The following is a 16,479-nucleotide window of genomic DNA, read 5'->3' as shown; positions in this document are numbered from 1 at the left end:
TATATATATATATATATATATATATATATATATACCTTTCGACTGTTCTAATTAAAAATACTATAATAAAATTTCATCCGATGCCATATTGTGCTGCAGCAGCGTCCAAGGGTGACAGGCAGTAGAAATTGGGTATTGAAATTGGGCATCAAGCTTCTTTTTTTTGTACGCCTTTTGTATTAAAGTCCACCTTCAGACAATTCCTTTTGAAAACTTTAACAAATTTTCCTCAGTGTTTTGAAGCACCTTTTTCCGAGCTAACCTGGGTTCTTCAAACTTTTCTCTGTGTTCTTCAAACTTTTCTCTGTGTTCTTCAAACTTTTATCAACTGCAAAGAATGTCTTTTACTATGGCTGTTCTACTTTTCACGCTTTCATTCCATCTATCTTTCTTACTAATATAGTTAACTAAATTTTTGACGTCTAGTCAGTTTTTCTACTTGGTCAATTCTTTTTTCGACACAGGACATCAATTCTTCATTCTCATTTGTTTATAATTTAAGCTTCTTAGTCTGCTTGTTATTAATTTTCAAATCTCACACATTGAACTCTCGAAACTTCTAAAATCCGTGAATTTTGCCTAAGACACTCGAGTTTTTCTTGTTATCTAAGCACAGGAAACTTGCCGAATGAAGCATAACTGACATGGGTGTAAAGGAGGACAGTGAAATAACCGCACCAATACCCCAGTCCCTTTTTTAGGACAAAAATAACCATAACGCATTGGTAGACTAAGGACCCTAACCATAGTTAACTGTAAACCGAGGTGTGAAGTTTTACTAGCTCTACGACCTTGGTATAATGACCCGGTGTTTCCTCCAGTTTATGCAAACTTGACAACACCGATGTTTAAACCAGAATGGTTTTCGACAAGGACAAAACCGTGGAGCTTATTACTCTGCAATGCTTGGTCATTGAACGGAGAAATGGACGAACTTGGAATCTTGATGGAACACACTTTCTGTTCCATAGTAGCAATGACTAAATTATGTTACCTTACAGGAGAAACTGGTCGTATTAAAGGCTATGTAAGATTTTTTAACACAAGGTGGGATCGCGGTTTTGAGCGCTTTGGTGGTGGTGTCGTTTGTATTTCTGAAAGGAAATTCCTTGCTAGTTATTAAGTGATCCTACTGACTCCTTTCACGACATGATCTGGGTTAAGTGCAAGCAAGAATTCTTGTCAAGAAATTTCTCTTACCCCATCGTGTAATCCAGAGTCTGCAGCGAACAGGATAGTTCTGCAACAATACACGATAGCTTCAATGATCTGCAAATACTGGACCACAACCTCCGACAGTATGCAGCATCTGCTTTTATTATTGCTGGAGTCTTAAATCAAACAAATAAGTAGTGAATGGCGAGTATACTCGGCATGAAACAAGTAGTGACAATTCTGACCCACCACATTGAGAGCATACCAGATCTACCGCCATAACCTTTGCTACAAAACCTTAATAAGCCTGATATATTTAATGGTTAAACTTTGTAAAATTATCAAAACATCAGCTCTCACCTTAAATGTAAGGGGTTGCAGTATAAGTTTTAAACTGTAAAAGAAGTAAGAAGTAAATTTTGAGCTTTTAATCAACGGTAGTTCAAACTTATTCAAAGACCAGGGGTCGATTTAAACGGAAGTTGAGTTAGGTGGGGACTGAGTCACATGAGGGTTGGGTAATGGGAATTGATTTGCATGAGGGTTGAGGTAAGTGGGGGTTGAGCGAAATGAGGACTAATTTTAGAGGAGTTGAGTTGAATGAGGATTAAGGGACAGGGGAGTTGAGTTAAATTGGGTTCACTTCGATTGGGGTTGAGTTGATTGGGGCTCAGTTGAATGGGGGATAAGTTGTACTGAGTGTTGGTGTAAATGAGAACACAGTGTCGATTTAAACGATAGTTCAGTTGAACGAGACATCAATTAAATGGGTTGAATTGAACGGGGTTTGGTTAAAGGGTATTGAGTTATACGTACACTAAACATTCTTAATTCACTTTTTTCATTAATAGCTTCCGTTGCCCATGGTAAAGTGTCACTTTAATGTGTCATCTACTTCCAGTACTCCCCTTTTATTCCTGAAAGATCTATCAGTATGGAACATCTTGTACAAAACCCCTATCTTTTACCAAATTTAAATTTGGAAATATTGAGATTGAGTTCAACAGGTTTTAGGTTGAACTAGGGATCCATTAATTAAGTTGAGTTGAATGGAGCTGAGTTTTGCTGTATGGAAGCGCTACATTTGTGTACTCTTAAGCAAATAGATTTAATATTACTAGCGCAGTGCGTAGCCCTCTCTTGCCCCCATTTTCAGAAATAATGAATTTCAGTAAGAGTGAACTAGGCAGATAAACCATTATCAAAATTATGCCTTCTCTCCTAACAATTCAATTTGTGTTAATCTTGACTTATTTTTTCATGTCTATCAATGTAGTTGTTTTTAACTTCATTTGCAGTGTTTTGATTTGGGTTTCAGGTGTAAGAAATTAACACTTAAGCTGTCAGAGCTAAAAAGTAGTGTTGACCAATCAGAATAAGGCAACGGAAAACTGTTACCTTTAAAATGTCATATTTTCTCTGAGTTGTTGAACCTCGTACATAAGCTGTAGCTCATAAATAGGATTATAGTAAGCATGGTATTGAAGCAGGATATTAACCAAATTAGTCGAGGGAAAATCAAATAAATATAGCTTGGACTGAAAATTAATTGGTACTCCGGCTGACAAAACTTTAGATTTTTCTCTTCAGATATTGCACTTCTAGGCACAATTTTTTTCATTTCCAATCAAGGAATATTCCTTGAGATGAGGTTATGTCTCTCTTCTGTGCATGGAAGTTTTTCATCGTTAATTCTTCTAATTAGACTTATGACAATTTACTTGGAAAAAGTATAAATTCCTCAGGTTGATGATGCAAAAAAAAGACCAAAAAGAGAAAAAAACGGGATAATCATTAAGTTTCTTTTATTGTTTTTTTCTCTATCAAATATGTTTAATTCTTTTTTTAATGTTTATTTATAGGTTAAATCATTCATCGATATTGACTTCAATGCCTGTGACATAGTTGTCAACCTGACTTCTTGGGTTCTTTTACTTGATTTTTTCAACAGGAAGGAAGCCTACAAAACCAGGCCATATCACGTAGATCCTCAAACTTCAAAAGAAGTTGAAAATTCGAAACTTTCATTACAACTTCGAAAAGTGAATTTTTTATTGAACAGAAAATTGAGAGAAATAGCCTTGATCAAAATCATGGATATAACGATTGAGAAAGAAGTGATGAATAATGATGTAAATATTACTGGCTTTCTTGGAAAACTAAAAGTTTATGACCTCACTGTAGAAGGACGATATTACAGAGAGAAATTCTCAACTTGTGGGCCACAGGCATTTGATTTTCAGCTGTTCATATTTGATCGAAATAAGAGTGTGCAGCAAAATTATGATGCAAAAATGAAGCTTAGGATGTCTTCGGTTGTTGTAATACATGTGCATAGATTTTTTCAAGAATTTCTTGCATTTTTGAATGATTTCACTAGACTAAGAGGATTAGTAACAGCTGCACGAACTGGTAATGCTGCACCAAAGATGGGAATGAGGCTACTCCTAAATGTCGAAACTGGTTCTCCTTTAGTTGTCCTACCTGTTAGTAGCAATTCTAATGACATTATTGTTGTAGATTTGGGAGTGATATTAATTTCGAATGATTTTATTTATTCAAATGAGCGGGAAAATGATTCCCCCAAAAAATCTGATTGCGATCAATCTAATTTAGAAGATGCAGAAGTTGAAACTCCAGTTCTGCTTGATCATATAATATGTGATATCAAAAATATGCAAGCTTTCCCCGCACGGAGGTGTGAGGATGGAGAAGATAGTGATTTTGGACTGGAAAGTTTTCGAATTAAAAAAGGAAATAGTCCGTTTTTGCAGCATCCTTGCCAGATGAAACTCGAAATTGATCGAAACCTGGAAACATTTTTGAGCAGACATGTTGCAGACATGTCAATCATAGGTCGCCTATCGGAGGTACATGCTGTTATTGATACAGATGAATATAAGCTCATCAGAGGTTTTTTAACATTCAACTTAGGAGAGACCTTCTCTAGGTTTGATGAAGATACAGTCCCTGAAATCTTCATTCAGGTAAGATTTATATACCGGATCTACTCTTTTTTTTGGGAGTGTGGGGGAATAGCATGATCCGGTTTTAATTTCCTATTTAAATGATTTCAAAACTAACATCATCTTCCCTCTAAAAAAATTACGCCCTTATTATATTAAAAAGAAGAAGAAAAGAATAGAAAAGATGCGTGCTTTTTAATTTTCTATGACAGATATATTGATTGGAACTCCTCAATCAGAACTATAAGTCTCTATACTTAACATACGGTAAGCTTAGTTTTTTTTTTTCAATGATTTTAAAACTAGTCCCTCTCCCTTATTCGGTGCCTTATTACATATTAGATCAAAAAGGAAAAAAAAATACATTTATTTTAATTTGTTTTGTTATAGATGATTGGTGAACCCACCTAAACGTGAACTGTTAGTGTCTCCGTTGAAAATTTTCAATTCTTGAAACGAAATTTTTTGTAACTATTAATGGCATGGTTCTAACGATTTAAACATTAATGTGCCTTCAGCTAGAGACACATTCCTTCTACAAATAATTGATAATTCTACAAAATAATTGAAGCTTTTCAACCAAAATCGTTAAGAAATAATAAGAATTAGATACGTTTGCGGGGAAGGGGGCTTTTTAAACCGACGGACAATAGATATTGATTCTCTTCGCCGGTAATTGGATAAAGTAAAACCAGATAGATAATTGTAGCGGAAAAGCCATATGAAACTGGATGGGAAGAATAAAAACCTGTCTAAGATACTTGACTGACATAACCGGACCGGATCTGCTCTCTTTGGTGGAGTTGGGGGGTGGGGGTAATTTTGAAAATTGAGGTATTTGTAACTTACGAAAGGGTGGCCAGATCTTAACGAAATTTAATATTTAGAAGGATCTTGTGCTTTAAAGCTCCAATTTAAAATTCCGACCAGATCCTGTGACATTGGGGGAGTTGGAGGGGGAAACCGGAATTCTTGGAAAACCTGAAAATTGGGGTATTTTTATCTTATGAATAGGTGATCGGATCTTAATGAAATTTGATATTTAGAAGGAATTCATGTCTCAGAGCTCTTATTTCAAATCCCGACCAGATCTTTTGACATTGGGGGGAGTTGGAGGGGGAAATCTTGGAAAACACTTGGAGTGGAGGAATTGGGATGAAGCTTGGTGGATAGAATAAGCAAATGTCCTTGATACGTGATTGACGTAACCGTACCAGATTCGCTCTCTTTGGGGGAGTTGGGGGGAGGGGTTCAGTGATTTGGCGAGTTCTCTTTCCTCAGGAAGGAGAAAAAAAGAGAAGAGGAAGGAAAGACTCGTTGTAATTAAGATGCAGTTCCTGGCGTTTTTCTTGGTAATTGGGGGCTTTTTAAACCGGTGAACAATAAAAATTTATTCTACCCGTTGGTAAGTTGATAAAGTGAACTAAACAACCAGATAAATAATTGTAGCTGAAAAGCCATATAGGACTTTCAAGAAGGAGAGAAAAAGAGAAGAGGAAGCAAAGACTCGTAGTAATTAAGATGCAGTTACCGGTATTTTTCTTGGTAATTTTCAAACAATCCAAGAAATTTCAACACATCGTAACATCAACATCGATCAGTATTCTATTCCCGATAAAATATAATTTCCTTGTTTTAGTGATGTCACGATGCACATGTATATTGAAACATCATTTTAGGTGAAAATTAGGTTAAGGGCATTGGATTAAAGGCTAGTGGAGATATCATTTGTAATGAATTAGTGCGACTTACAGATTAATAGCTTGGAATAGTCCAAATCTCTCTCCTAGATGCGCCGGCACTTCACTAAGTACTTACACTTATTTAATTGCCTCTCTAGCCTCTTTCCCTTCCTTACTCTTGTCCTATCTCTTGCTCTGACGCTCTTTTTCTCTACTTTCCCTCTCTGTTTTTCTCATTCAGTGGCAAACGCTGAATCTTTTTACTAAATTTTGTCATAGTTGGCACGTACAAGAAGAGCACAACGGTTGTGATGTGATGTGACTTAGCAATAAAAACCTATCTTCTTTTTTTTTTATCTCGGTCGTATGACCTACAGCCGCTTAGGCAGACTCTCGGCTGTTGGGTATGATAGCAGGTTTCGGACATACTATAACACCCAAGCCAAGAAAACAGCATAGCTAGGTTAATTCATCTTTCAGGAATCAGTTTGAATAGTAATTCCTGAAAATGCGTGAAAGTTTCATTCATTTAGCTCAGCTACTTACTTTTTAAAACTTAAAGAAAGTTTTCAGGAAAGAGATTGTTTACCCTAATTTTAATTACTGCTCACAATAAACCTGATAACTTGAATTTTTATTCACATATTTGAAGTGACTCCTATATTCTAAATATGAAGTTATTTCAATTTAAGTAAATTTAATCGACAAATTTGAAGAAATGCCTTATATTAGGGCGGTGAAAGTGGCTGAACGGTTTCACGATCATTTTAAAAATGGAACGCTTAAGCATCGCTATTTTGAACCAAAAGTGTCAAACTTGAACCACATGTTGAACAAACATGAACTCCCCTCCCCCCCAGACTGACCGTATTTAAAACAGTAAGCTGCATGAAAAGTGTGGCCTATTCCAGATTTTTAGGGGTATAACATGAGAAAGAGTGAGATGGCTAAGATACGTTCTGCAGATCATCCTTGTCATCCAACCACCTAGGGCCAAACAAAAAGCAGGTCGTTCCCGAATGTGTTGGGAGGAGATCGCAAGGAAAGATTTAAGGGAAATGGGAACTTTCTGGGAGGGTGTACAGAGGGAGGTTTTAAAAAGATTGGGATGGAGGAGTGTATGTAGCTGTGTTGAAATCAGGCGTCTTGGTGCTACAATGAGTTGTTAGTAGTAATTTCAGTAGTAGTAGTAGTAGTAGGTAAGTTCATTTAAGATATTTTTAGGTGATTACGTAGGGATATATAGTACGTTACGTGTTCCCTAGTTAATACTGTTCATAGAACAGACATCGAGCAGAAAACAAGGCAAAATGTATCATTTGATTCCCTGTTCCATGCTTTCTCCAAACGTAAGAACCACTACCATTGTAATTGTGATGCAATTAGAACTAGACCTACGTTGCCTGAGCAACGTGAAGTGTTGCGGCAACCTTTGTCCGGCTTAGCCGAATAAAGTGATGCGAGAGCAACACTTTGGTTTTGTTTCTTTGCTATCGGTTAAACGCTGAAGTTGTCAGCCTATCGACTTTTAAAACGTTATGTTCAAATATTAACGCGATCAGTAATCCATGATCAAAAGCCATTCCTCAGAGTTGGAAAAAAACAACAATAACAAGAGAATGTCGAAAGAAGGGACTAGATTGACTTTGCAGCCAGTTGAACTTCATCCTTTTCAATCGTAGACATCGTGACGGATCAAGACTTGGAACAATATCTTATATAATCTAGTTGGTATTATAAAGCTATCCGTAACTTTTAAGGATCAAAAATACCATAGATGACACTCTATTAATTATTACGAAACTGCCTCGTTGTTTTACTTTATCGTTTGTACCCTTTGCGTAAACACTTAATTCTAGGTTACAGTGAGTATGGGTAGACTACACCAACTAGCAAAAGTTACAAACCCCTCTTGACTAAAGATGATTGTAGCCTAACAGACGATTATTACGTACAAGTCCCCTACATGTCTTACTACTGGAACCAACTCGGTCTTATCATCAAATACACTGGAAACAAATAATAGGTACACCAAATAGCACAATTTGCAAACCCCTCACTGCCGAAGATGATTTTGAGCTAACAGCTGACCTTTCCTTACAAGTCCTCTACATGTCTCACAATTGGTATCGGCTTACTTTTGGTTTCAGTGTGTACCCTACTACTGAAGTTGTCAACCCCTTGAAATTTTCAAACTAGTATATCTTATGAAGGAATTTTTGTATCAAAAAATGGATGCATATACTTTAGTCAGCTCATCAAGAGCTATCGATTGCCGTCGAAAAAAAATTCTATCTGTCTTAATTCAAAAAGCGAATTTTTTTTGCCGTAGGCCAACTTTCTAACGTCACCACTTAGAAAGGAGCAAAGGATAAGCTCCAATTTCTTTAGCAATGACAGAACTTTTAAAGCTTAAGAGGTATATCTGATAACATTTCTCTACCTCAATCCCAAGTCTGAAAAAACAAATGATAAACCCAGCGAAATCACGGCAGCACTTTCGGACCCGTTGGAAAACGTCGCTTTTTTGCTTGTGAATTTTTCTATTTATCACTCAAAGAAGATATATTGCCTGTGGGGCCGGGTAACTGCCGCATATATTTAACACTTATAGATTTTAGTCCATCTTCAATTTGAAAGTGGTGCCTGCCTGCTGGCCTAGCTTTCCACTCGAAACCATCTTCAAACGAAAGCTTGGCTGCACAACTTCAGATACTCCTCTCTGACATAGGCTACATAACTCCACTTCACTTCACACACCATAGGCTCTGGCTCGTGGACAAGCAAAAACCATCCTTTTTGCCCCAGGTAAGAGTTCTGCGGAGCTTTCCAAAATGTAATGCCATATTCATCAATCCGGTCTGAGGTCCACACTTTCCGTAAAAGCCGCACAGGTTAGACCCTTACCAGTTTCCAGGAATAAGCCAACATCGACGACATAGAAAAAAAAAAAAAAAAAAAAAAAAAAAAAAAAAAAAAAAACGGGGCAAAACCAAAGTGTTGCTCTCGCAACACAATAACATTGGTATTGGGCATATTCATTTTTTCTATGTGATTACTGTCCTATAATAGTGACTATCCTAGTCTAGTTAATCACTTCTTCTGAAGTTAACATTATAATAAACAAATCTCTTACTTCATTATATTCAGAAAATGTATTTAGCAGATTCCATAGTTGCTTTCACTTCTACAAAGACCTTAAGCTATATGCAAAACATCGATGATTTATGGGTTTACATTATGTTTTTTTTTCGATGTTTTTGACCTTGTTTCTCATCAACAGCTCGTTCACAATTGAAATTAAAGCCAATTTCACACCAAAAAACAACAAAATTAACAAACATGTTTGTTTAGCTCGTGGCTGTATCCTGTACCTTTAGGGGGCCGGGGCTGATGTCAATTAAAATCGCAGTTAATTATTGTCGCAATCGCAATTGTATTTGGAAAGAGCAGTGAATGACGAAATGCATTTATAATGACAGTGATTATGTATTTTTATATATGAGTCATGTCTTGTTCCATGCACCTGGGATAACCCAATATACTGTACCCCGTCTTCTGAACTAGACCCCACAATGACAAAATTCTCAATATATTTTATTCAGAAAATTTGCTTTTAAACCCTCTCACCTTTTACTTTGAGGAGGAAAGCAGTAATGAACTTATCTGAAGAAAATATTTCTGAAGTTGACTTGACTAATAAACAATGGCTGTTACAGAATATTCACTTGACGAAGGTTAATGGGAAACTCTGAGAAAGTTAGAAACCATAAGCCATTTAAAAAAGTTGGATGATTTTTTTTTTCGAAAAAAAAAATCCAGACATGAACCTAGTATATTTACATCAAATTACTGATTTTGTTGTTGTTGTTTCTAAAAAATAATCCAGATACAACCCTAGAATGTCTACATTAGTTTGCTGATTTTGTTGCTGTTTTTTTTCTAAAAAATAACCCAGGTTTAACCCTAGGATATTTACATCAGATTACTGATTTTTTTTTATGGCACTTGGTATTAACCAAGTGACATATAGCAATCGCAAATTCTGTCGGTCTGTCCCGGTTTTGCTACTTTAGGCACTTCCAGGTAAGCTAGGACGATGAAATTTGGCAGGCGTATCAGGAACTGGACCAGATTATTTTATTATGCTTTGTTTTATGCTGATATAGGGTTTATTTTGAATTTCGAAGCATCTGCAGATGAGAAATAAGGACAGGCAATATTACAAACCTGCAAATTCGGAGAACTATTACGGGAGGTCCTATTAGGGGAGGGAGCTGAGGCACAATTACAATGGTAGTGGTTAATGCATTTGGAAAGATCATGGAGGGGAGAATCAAATGGTATATTTCTTCTTTTTTTTCATTAGATATCCGTTCGATAAGCAAAATTAGCCAAGGAGTACCTACTTTGTTATATATCCCCTATGTTGCCTCTACAGTCATAAATTACACAGCTGGAGTAATTGAGCCTTTTCAATTAAGCAATTTCTTTCACATATTCTTACTTCTGCTTACATATGCTTATGCCTGCCTACCTGAAAATTCAAAGTTACAGATGGCTAAACATATAGCCAGAGATTACACATACCTTTGCCTGCTTGTTCGAATATTCAAAGTTACATAAGGCTAAAAAGTAGCCAAAAATACTATACATATAAAAATTCATGTTTTTTCTCTCTGAAACCAATCCACCAGTGAAAAATATAAGAAAATTGCAGAGAAAAGTAAGAAAGACCATGTTTATTTAACCGAAAAAAAATCTAAATTTCATCGCTTTTTTGATTTGAATTTGACACTTCTGTTCAAGTTTTTATGGTCTGGTGTCATTTTTGGGATACTTTTGGTCAAAAATAGCAATACTTGTGTGTTACGCAAATGAGACTGCTGGACCACGATCACCTTGAATATGTTTTATTATTGTATTTGCTATATAGCTGACCTTCTTGTTCCTTCTCTTTTGATTTAAACAAATGTTGGTAATTTTTAGGGTGCTGGAGCTGGGGCCACGATGCCTTTAAAATGTAATGTATCACTTTATATTCATTTTGATCTTATTGGAGTGGTAATTGACTTGGTCTGCTCCGCAAGAAGTTTAATGATTGCAAGTATCCTTTTTACGAAATCAGATCTACAGATTGAAATGCATGATGATGGCTCTAAAGATGTTGACCTGTTTTCGCATAAAATATCACTTCTCGATACTCGGTATGACCTAAAAGCGAAAAACTCGAAGCCGAGCGTATTTCGAACGATCTTGGAATCTTTTGAAGAGGCGAAACCAGGAAAAAATTTACAAGTGGAAGTACATTACAGGTATGTTTCGTTTTGATTTTATCTGGTAATTATATCTATATTCGGGCGGGAATGGTGATTAGGATTCTTAGACTTGTACTAAAAAACAAATGCACCCCTCGTGCTAGAGCATGATTTTCTTTTTTTTTCAGCTCGTTACTCAAAATAATAATACTACTACTAAGAACTCAATGCAGCCTCAGGCCTCCTTAGGCTAACATAACTTCTCGCGCTTCTCCTCCATCTCAATCTATTTAAAACCTCCCTCTTTACACCCTCTCAAGAAGTTTCCATTTGCGAAAAATCTTTCCTTAAGATATCTCCATTCGTAGTCGTCCTCCTTTTCGTTTGGTCCTAGATCTTCGGGTGAAAAGGCTGATCTTTGGCAATGTGTCATCTATCATCCACAGAACGTGTCCTAGCCATCTCAATTTTTCTCGCATTGTAGCCCAAGAAAGTAGAATTGAACCAAATTTTATATACACATACCAAATTTAATTTTATATGCTTCGAATGTTTCCTTAGGGAGGTCGTCGATCAATTACTGCGATTAATTTTTGATTTATCACTGCGATTGACTTCTATTGTGATTGATTTATTGTTGCGGTTGATTTATGTTATTGTGATTAATGTATATTTTGCTGTTGATTGATGTTACTGCGATTGGCTCATGTTAAGATGGATTTATGGAATGTGATTTTCATTTTGCGATTGATTTTTGTCATTTTGATTAATTTATGCTGTTTTGATTCATTTGGAATATGAGGTTTTGTTTTGTTTCGTTGAGTTCCTTTTCTTCGTCTTTTTTAATATCCATTCTGTTTATTTTCTATTGTAACTTAGGTTTCGACGAATTATAATTTATAAAATAATAATATACTATGATTATTTTTGTTATTATAATCTATTGAACGTGTCTGGAAATTATTTAATGTGTTAGTCGTAAAAAATACGTGATAGAAATAAAAAAGAAGTAATTTTGATAAGACGTAAAATTTCATTTTTTTTTGTTCTACGTTGCCAGTATTGCACCATGTGTCTAACGAACTACGGGAAACCGTTGTTAGCTGTACTGCCAATGGGGAGGAAGGATTTTTCCGGTAAAAAACTGGGGAGATTCAGAGGAAGTCTTGAAACTGATATTAGAATTCTAAAAGTCACGGCAATGACATATGCTAAGAAGGGTTTCTAAAACTTCTTTTCTTCAAAAAGACGAAGAAGATGTTGTAGATATATCAGGAATTGTCTAACGATAATCGTATGGGCTGCTTAGCCTATTGCCTAGATTGTATTTTGCTATTGTGAGTTTTGTGTGGGTCAATTTTCAGCAGGCTGATTTTTATCGGATTAAATTTGCGTGAAAGATATTAGTCAGACCCAAAAGTCCGTAGAGAATCCTTTGTATTTTGCTCTGTATTAGTTTTAATTTTTCTGGGCTGGATTTTGCTTTGGTTCAGTTTTGCCGTGTTTGATTTTGTGGGTTGAAATCTAATCTAAAAAAAGAGGAAGAAAAAATATGGATACTCTTGCTCTGGCACGTACGCAGGGCCTTCGGGCCCGGTCCCCCCAAATTTTGTGAAATGTTTAATTTCCCCATGGTTTCTTGGGATTTCTGGCAAAAGTAGGACATTTATTAAGAATCTAGATACATGTGTGAAGCCTTTTTTTGGGAATTTTCAGCATGTAATTATCTGGTCAAGTCACTGCCCAATTATTAACCCATTTTCTGTCTAACTTTTTACCCTCTTTGAAGTAATTAGCGATTGTACTTTTTTTTTTTTTTTTGTAAAGACAGTTTGCTTTCCACAGAAAAATAGAATTATCCTTGATATTAGGATAATTAGAGCGTTTATCCCCCCATTTCAGGATGAAGTACAGCTTTTAATGGATCAATTTTGTAAACTACCATTTTTCATTAAAATCGACGTTTTCGCAATAGAAGAACTACTCCCCCCCCCATAGCACCCATATTGCACTATTAAACCTAAAATTCCCCTTTCAGTGGGATATAATAGATTAATCACTGCATTGGTTCTAAATCGCTATGAACATAACCTGAGCCTAAAACGTACTTTTGAAGCCTCAGTCTTCTTCCCCCCATCCGCTACAATACTACGGATTAAAGTTAATCTGTATTTTCCGATATACGTGCTTTTTGCATTTATTTAGTTACTAAATAAAAAAATGCTACTTTATATCTGCTGTTTCGAAGGTTTTGGCCCCCCTCCAAAATAGCCATTCTAGATATTTTCCAGATATATTCCCCCTCCCCCCCTGCGTACGTGCCTGCTCTTGCTTTAAGCATACCTTAAATGAAGAGAGATCCGAAAAATCTAAGCAAATGTCCATAAACAAGATCGAGCCCATTTAGGTTCGGGTGAGCCCCTCCATTTCTTTAATATTTTCAACAAATGCGAAATTGGGAATAGAATTATATCCTTTACAATTAATAATGGTAAGAAAAGCCATCTTTTGGGAGATGTGTCAATTCAGTGTGTTTTACATGATATATATCTATAGCCGTGTTTACAATTTTGATCATAATTTTCTTCCTAGGAGTAATTATTCTGGTGCTGAGTTTACAATTGTTCTGAATCGTATGCGAGTTATGGCAATCATGGACTGGTGGGTCCTCTTTCTTGGCTTTTTAACTCAGAGTTTTATGGAAAACGGCGTACAAACAGGAGATGATACCCCATTGGAGGTTCCCAGGGACATTGGCATTGTCAACCGATCCGAATTGAATAGAAAAACACCTTTTGAAATCAAATTAAACATCACCGATTCGGAAATAGTAGTTGTGGAAAATGCTTCTGCATTAGAGACTATTGCAATTATACTTAGGGTGAGTTCTTAATTTTAAGAGCTAAGGTAAAAAAAAAAACTAATAAACTCACAACTAATGTACGAAGCTGGTCTACAACTTCGCAATAATTCTTGACTTAAGCAAAATTAAAACTTTTATTTATCAAATTGATTATTTTTTCAAAGAAAATTAAAGAGTCATATTATAATCTAAACCGAACAGAAATAAAATTGTATTCTGATTCAAGGTTATGACGAACGGAAATTATTATTAAAGAAAAAACAAGAGCTAAGAGCTCATATGGTACTTGTGACGAGGCGAGAAGAGCTAAGAGCCAAGAGATCATATGGTATGAGCTCTAACAAAATTCTATGAATCAATAGATTGATTTAAAAAGGAAAATAAGAGGCTTAATGCCGGTCAGGATTTAAAATAAGAGCTCTGAGTCACGATGTCCTTCTAAATATCAAAACTCATCAAGATTCGATCACCCACTCGTAAGTTATAAATACCTAATTTTTTCTAATTTTTCCTCTCCCTTTAGCCCCTCAGATGGTCGAATCTGTGAAAACGACTTTATCAAGTCAAATTGTGCAGCTCCCTGACACGCCTACCAATTTTCATCGTCCTAGCACGTCCAGAAGCACCAAATTCGCCAAATCACTGAACCCCTCCCCCAACTCCTCCAAAGAGTATTTGACAGTACGATTCTGTCAATCACGTATCAAGGACATTTGTTTATTCTATCCACCAAGCTTCATCCTGATTCCTACACTCCAAGTGTTTTTCCAAGATTTCCCCCTCCAACTCCCCCCAGTGTCAAAAGATCTGGTCGGGATTTGAAAAAAGAGATCTGAGACATGAATTCCTTCTAAAAATCAAATTTCATTAAGATCCGATCATCTATTCGTAAGATAAAAAAATCCCAATTTTCACGTTTTCCAAGAATTCCGGTTTCCCCCTCCAACTCCCCCCAATGTCACAGGATATGGTCATAATTTAAAATTAGAACTTCAAAGCACAAGATCCTTTTAAATATCAAATTTCATTAAGATCTGGTCACCCTTTCGTAAGTTACAAATACCTCAATTTTCAAAATTACGCCCCCCCCCCAATTCCACCAAAGACAGCAGATCCGGTCCAGTTATGTCAGTCATGTATCTTAGACAGGTTTCTATTCTTCCCATCCAGTTTCATCCTGATCTCACCGCTTTAAGTATTTTCTAAGATTTCCGTTCCTCTCCAACTGCCCCCCCCCAATTACGTTTGATCCGGTTGAGATTTAAAATAAGAGATCTGAGTTACGAGGTCCTTCTAAATATGAAGTTTCATGAAGATCCGATCACTCCTTCTTAAGTTAAAAATACGTCATTTTTTCTTTTTTCAGAATTAACCCCCCCCCCCCCCAATAGAGCGGATCCGTTCCAATTATGTAAATCACGCATGTGAGACTTTTGCTTATTTTTCCCAACAAGTTTCATCCCGATCCCTCCAATCTAAGCGTTTTCCATGATTTTAGGTTCCTCCACCCCAAAAATCCCCCAATGTTACCAGATCCGGTCAGGATTTAAAATAAGAGCTTTGAGACACTATTTTCTTCTAAATATCAAATTTCGTTGAGATCCGATCACCCGTTCGTAAGTTAAAAACGCCTCATTTTTTCTAATTTTTCAGAATTAACCCCTCCCCCAACTACCCCAAAGAGAGCGGATCCGTTCCGGTTATGTCAATCATGTATCTAGGACTCGTGATTATTTTTCCCACCAAGTTTCATCCCGATCCCTCCGCTCTAAGTGTTTTCCAAGTTTCAGGTTTCCCCCTCCCAACTCCCCCCCCAATGGCACCAGATCCGGTCGGGTTTAAAATAAGGGCTCTGAGCCACGATATCCTTCTAAATATCAAATTTCATTGATATCCGATCACCCATTCGTAAGTTAAAACTACCTTATTTTTTTTTATTTTTCAGAATTACCCCCCCGCCCCCCCAACTACCCCAAAGAGGGTGGATCCGTTCGGATTATGTCAATCATGTATCTGGGACTTGTGCTTATATTTCCCATAAAGTTTCATCCCGATCCCTCCACTCTAAGTGTTTTCCAAGATTTTAGGTTTCCCTCATCCAACTCCCCCCAATGTCATCAGATCCGGTCGGGATTTAAAATAAGAGCTCTGATAGCTCATAAGTTAAAAATACTTCATTTTTTCTATTATTTCCGAATTAACCGGCCCCCCACTCCCCCATCCTGATGGTTAAATCGGGAAAACGACTATTTCTAATTTAATCTGGTCCGGTCCCTGATACGCTTGCCAAATTTCATCGTCCTAGCTTACCTGGAAGTGCCTAAAGTAGCAAAACCTGGACCGACAGACAGACAGACAGAGTTTGCGATTGCTATATGTCACTTGGTTAATACCAAGTGCCATAAAAACGACCAGAAATCAAAATAAATGATCACATCAAGCATGAAGATAACAGATACTGGTGTAGATGAATAAATGAATACTAAAAATTGACGTCAATTAATATGACTAACTAAGTTTCACTTAAAACAAGTAGAAATTACTACAAACAGAAG

General features: G+C 36.4%; 1 protein-coding gene across 1 annotated transcript in view; it reads left to right on the top strand.

Moving 5' to 3' along the window:
• LOC136038050 (intermembrane lipid transfer protein VPS13D-like) overlaps positions 1-16,479 on the top strand; it is a 214,910-nt gene that overhangs the window by 83,459 nt on the left and 114,972 nt on the right. The window contains exons 14-16 of the mRNA XM_065721001.1: positions 3,018-4,142; positions 10,793-11,118; positions 13,654-13,942. Coding sequence (XP_065577073.1) covers positions 3,018-4,142; positions 10,793-11,118; positions 13,654-13,942 — 1,740 coding nt within the window. The remainder of the gene's footprint in view (positions 1-3,017; positions 4,143-10,792; positions 11,119-13,653; positions 13,943-16,479) is intronic.

The sequence above is a fragment of the Artemia franciscana genome, chromosome 17, assembly GCF_032884065.1.
Source record: "Artemia franciscana chromosome 17, ASM3288406v1, whole genome shotgun sequence".
NCBI lineage: Eukaryota > Metazoa > Arthropoda > Branchiopoda > Anostraca > Artemiidae > Artemia > Artemia franciscana.
This window is presented reverse-complemented; position numbering and strand designations above follow the sequence as displayed.